This window comes from Alosa sapidissima, chromosome 11 (assembly GCF_018492685.1).
Source record: "Alosa sapidissima isolate fAloSap1 chromosome 11, fAloSap1.pri, whole genome shotgun sequence".
Lineage (NCBI taxonomy): Eukaryota > Metazoa > Chordata > Actinopteri > Clupeiformes > Clupeidae > Alosa > Alosa sapidissima.
The window spans coordinates 34,600,826-34,605,991 of record NC_055967.1 but is presented as its reverse complement, the minus strand read 5'-3'; the positions used below and the strand labels follow the sequence as shown (position 1 = coordinate 34,605,991).

At 46.1% G+C, this 5,166-nt stretch overlaps 1 protein-coding gene across 4 annotated transcripts in view; it reads right to left on the bottom strand.

Moving 5' to 3' along the window:
- The window catches only part of mtss1la (MTSS I-BAR domain containing 2a), a 31,803-nt gene extending 27,039 nt beyond the window's left edge, over positions 1-4,764 (bottom strand). For 3 of the 4 annotated variants that reach the window (XM_042110935.1, XM_042110938.1, XM_042110936.1), the window contains exon 1: positions 4,128-4,764. In XM_042110935.1, the coding sequence (XP_041966869.1) occupies positions 4,128-4,196 (69 nt within the window). In that variant the 5' untranslated portion in view covers positions 4,197-4,764. The remainder of the gene's footprint in view (positions 1-4,127) is intronic. The other variant, XM_042110939.1, reaches the window with a different exon arrangement.
- Positions 4,765-5,166: the final 402 nt, after the last annotated feature.

Sequence of the window (5,166 nt, the reverse complement as noted above, 5' to 3'; positions counted from 1 at the left end):
CCACGTCTGGGCCAGTTCTGCTGCAGAGCCGAACGTGCTGCTACATGCGACTCCTCTACGCCCTGTTTTACTGCGACCTAGTGGGAGGGTTCCCTTTTGGTTTCATGAGTCACTTCTGATCCCTGTATAACCGGACACACACACACACACACACACACACACACAACCCCACAAATGGCTTCTGCTGGAGATGGATGCTGTCTGCTTCTGTTTGATAGCAGATGTGGAACCACTGTGTGCATGGTGTTGGGAACCCCTTTTTCTTCGTCCCAACTAAAGATCTAAATGGGCATTTTAATAATAGCAATAAGTCTTTATTTATATTTTGCATATTTATATTTCCAAAAAACAAGTTTAAAAAGTGCCTGCAGAACTAAACATCTCTCTCTCTCTCTTTTGATGACATGCAAATCTGTTTTGCAATACACAGAGGATGCTGTTGGAAAGACACCAGACACCAGCCTAGAGTGCAAAGACAATATGGGTAATACTTAGGCCTGATGTAAACCTGCACGCTGGGATCCAGAGAGGGCTCTATTTCTGGAACGCTTTTATGTCCATCTCTGTGAGAGCCCTGCTCCGTCCTCTCCCATATGGCATTTATTGGCTCCCATCCCATTTCCCTCCCGCCTCCAAGCTGCCAATCAATACAGCGTCCTCTCCACTGCGTCTCATCCTTCACACTGGCCTCCTCCTGTCACACTAAATGAATTTGCAGTTATTCAGTAGCCACAGCTTTCACATAATGAGAGCACATGCAGGGCCAGTGATTTTACATCAGCCCGGTGAGCTATTGCCCATTGATTTTGTTAGTCCACGTGGGCATGGGGGACAGATACAATGAGAATAGCCATGATGACAGTGCAAGAATCCAATTTACAATCTGCAAACTGTGGATGCTTTATTAAGTACGATTGGATGTTTCATTAAGTCTAGTTCTACATTTCACAAGAGTCTGGTGCTTTGTTGTTGCAGTATTAAACTAATTGGCTAATATTATTATTATTATTATCTTAATTATTATTATTACCGGTATATCACAAATGTGTATGTGCAGTACATTAGCCATTATATTAAGAAAGAAGGGTGCAATAAAATGATGTCATAAATCTGATAGAATACACAGAGGTTTCTGGAGACCATCAGGAGGTTGATGAGATCTTGTCCCCAGCTGACACCGGTCAGATATGAGCCCTGTGCTTCCGGTCCCTGGGAACGTATTGACATGCTGTGCTAACATACCCAATAGGAACTGAGCTGCAATGAGCCCCTGGGGCTTTGTTATCATCACAGAGGCCAGTGGACTGACCCCTAATCAGACCCGAATCTGACCCTGCCAGGGCTAGTCAGTTGTTACTGGGAATACAGTAACTCACACACTGTAACAACTTGACAGGAGCTTAGCAAAACTGCACAGGTACAGGCTGTGGATGTTTCACAGATGGCATAGCAGCTCAGCTCAACTTAGCAACTGACCGACCAGGCCCTGATGTGGCCCGGATCTCACCCGGGTTTCGCTCTTTTCTGGAGCCAGCCGTGTCCCTCAGTGATGTTGTCCAGTGTCCCACCATTTCTGATTGACACTGAGCAGCAGAGCCAGTGGCTGGAGGCCGACCAAGATTAAGACTAAGACCGAGACTGAGGCCTCTCTCGCTCTCGCTCAGTGTGTGAGCTCACGTCTGACACACCGACCCAGTCTGGCTTTTCTTCTCCACCCTGATCAGGCCACTGGACATGGTCAGCAGCAGCGAGCTATGAACCCCAGCCAGAGCAGCCGCACTGACAGCTTCCATCTATCAGAGCCTATTTACACACTCCATCACCAGATTCCAGGCGTGTGCGGTAATTTTTAGCTCTGGCAGGCGATGGAATAAAAAACACACACACTTGCACTTACAATGCACACACACACACACACACACACACATAAGCACGCACACTCACACAAATTCCTGATAGATTTGACATGATTCAAGTTGAAAGGTCCAAGTTAGGGGTAAGTGGAAAGACAAACCTCATAATGTCATAACATTAACACCCCAACTATTCAAACAGTAATGAAGACTATTTGTGTGGCAATGGAAGGAGTCTGCACTCTTGTAAATTTGCCTCTCTGTTGTTGCAGGGCTGTCAGCAGTGATGTTAACAATAACCGAGCAAGCAAAAGGGCTAGAGAGGGAGACCAGTGAGGGTGAGAAAGCAAAAGAGAGACAGAGCAATGATCACAGTGAGGAGAGAGAGAGAAAGCCAGCCAGGAGGACGAGGTAGACAAACTGAGGGAGAGCAAGTGAGTGAGGGTGAGAAAGCAAAAGAGAGACAGAGCAATGATCACAGTGAGGAGAGAGAGAGAAAGCCAGCCAGGAGGACGAGGTAGACAAACTGAGGGAGAGCAAGTGAGTGAGAGTGAGAAAGCAAAAGAGAGACAGAGCAATGATCACAGTGAGGAGAGAGAGAGAAAGCCAGCCAGGAGGACGAGGTAGACAAACTGAGGGAGAGCAAGTGAGTGAGAGTGAGAGAGTGACAGCGAGAAAGATGGGAGGGAGAGAGGTGCAGTGATTGAATCTGACTAATCCGATGAGTGATCGCTGAGGTCAGCACATGAAAAAGTGAAAGAGGATATTCCATATGATGCCCTGGGCCTGCTCAACGGCCTACATTCCATGCCACTGGCAAGGCTGAAGGTCAACTAAAGCTCGTTTCCCATTGGCTTGGCCCACGTGAAACATATTGGAATTCATTACTTAATTAGCAACTCTCTAGCTAGTGCATGCATGTCTGATAGAGCAGCACGTGATTCTGTTTGCTGACTGATTGGCAGTCTAGCAGACAGGCTGACACAGGGTGCTGGCTGGGACAGGAGAGTTCATCCCACATGCTCCAGGGATTCACCTATGTTTCCTACCACACGTGCCCAAACCTCCTGACCTAATGCATTACAGCAACGGCCTCCAGGTTTGGCATCACATCTTATCTAAAGCCCTCTCATACCTATGAGTGAGTGTGAGAGAGAGAGAGAGAGAGAGAGAGAGAGAGAGAGTGTGAGCGTGTGTGTGTTTAGGTGGTGGATCTGTAGGTAGGTGTAGCCTATGCACCTGTGCCTATAGGTTTGTAGGCTAGCCTACTTTACACATTATTTCTGATTTTTTGACATTTCAGACATATGGCCTACTTTCCGGCTATATATGTGTATATCTGAAATATGCCAACCATCTCAACAGGGCGTCGCCTAATCCAATTATTCTCTAAATAAAAAAATAACACCTTCTGAAACTGAAGATCTTTGCACAGTCTTTAGTGTTCATATATTTGTACGTTAACCTTATACACGTATCTAATATATCAAACGCACTACGCTGTTACAGGTTTATCAGAGTAATCAACCTTGAAGCGTTCCATTTGATATCTGGAACTTTATTTCAATGGGAACACGTTTATTTGTCCTCGCTACGTGTGATATCCTCCAGAATGTATTTGCAAAGTGTCCCACGCACACGGTTAGATAAGGAGAGCCTTACAAAGAACAAAAACGATAACGTATAAAACTGAACATCCAGGCAGGGTTAACTCCTATGCCAACTTTCAGCCACACGGATACTGTTAGTTACAATAACATCCGGCGCTAATATTTGGGTGCCGTCGACCCCCATCGCCTCAGAGAATAGATGTCTACTCAAAAAATGAGCACTTCAGAGGATTTGTTAATTTAGTCTCTCCTTAATTTCAGTGACCCAGTATGATGGTTAAAGCTGGATTTGGTGCTAAAATTGACTAGAGGCAACATGTCGCCTGTGCATGCGTAAGACGTGTAACAATAGTGGGCTACATTGTTACAACATGCTGATTTACTCCCTTTGATGCTCGAGAGTGGAAAAGACGAATGAAGAATGAATAACTGTGGTTGTGTAGCCTACCAACACAAACTGGTACTACCAAATTAATCTGCACGGATTTAAAGGGCTCTGTGGTGTTTTGTGGACCATAACAAAGCGATTTCCCCCACGCTGGTAGTCCACCAGTTCAGAAACAAACCCTCACTGGCGTAGGCTTGAGCGCCCCAAGTCATCAGAGAAAACAAAGGCAATGAAATGGCAAAGATCATTCACACTGCACAAGGCGTACTGTCTTACCTTCATATCGTTTACAACAGCCTGGAATAATCCACCTAGAGCACCGCACTCCCTCTCCACACTCTCCATCTTCTCTCAAAATCCTCGAAGGACTAAGCGCTAAATGAATGAATCTGTGAGAAATTAACTACAATAGCAACAGTCATTTCAACAGTGAGAATAATAGATTCCCGTTTCCATAACTGCGTGTCAGAAAGGAGTCTTCATTCAGTGGGCAAACGAGAGTGGAGAGAACGACGTCAAAAAGCGACGGCAACAAAAACAAAACAATAAACCAGCACTCCCGGTCCCCGGTCCTGTAGCCGTGGTGATGGTAAGGGTCAGAAACGGGGTTGTGCTTCCCTACCCCCAATCTACACTGCACTCACGAGCAAAACGAAATGACTCCCGTGTATCCGTTCATGTTCTCACAGAAGTTTAGAATATCCTATATGAATCCAAACACGGGTGCAATGGCGACACACGTCTGCGCTCTATGGTCCAACCACTTCTGATATGGATGTTAGAGAGGACTCAATAGTAATAGACCCGAGACAGCAGGAGAGGTGAAATCCGACCCCCGAAACGTGAAAGCGACCGACCGATCACAGTGTGTGTGTGAGAGAGAGGGAGAGAGAGAGAAAGAGAGAGCGTGATGGAGGAAGGGAGGAGAGAGAGAGAGGGAGGGACATACGGATGGACATCTGGTAAGCTGGTCTGAATGGGACGTCGACACAATTGTGGGAGCTGTGGTGTTAAAAGTGCCTTTGTGCCCAAGATGGAGTTTATGCTCAGTTGAGCCCAAATGAAGGGAAGCCACATTATGAGCCCACGTTAGGATTCTGAGCAATCCATACAGAACGGGCCACTTTCAACCTCTCTCAAATAATTAGGCCTAATGTTGTAAAAAATATTTGTCTCAATTAAAATCAATTTCAAAATCGACTGTCATCTGGGGCATCTGTTTGCCTTGTGTGTGTGTGTGTTTGTGTGTGTGTGTGTGTGTGTGTATGTGTGTGTGGGGGTGGGTGGGTGGGTGCTTTTGCACATGATAGGCCTA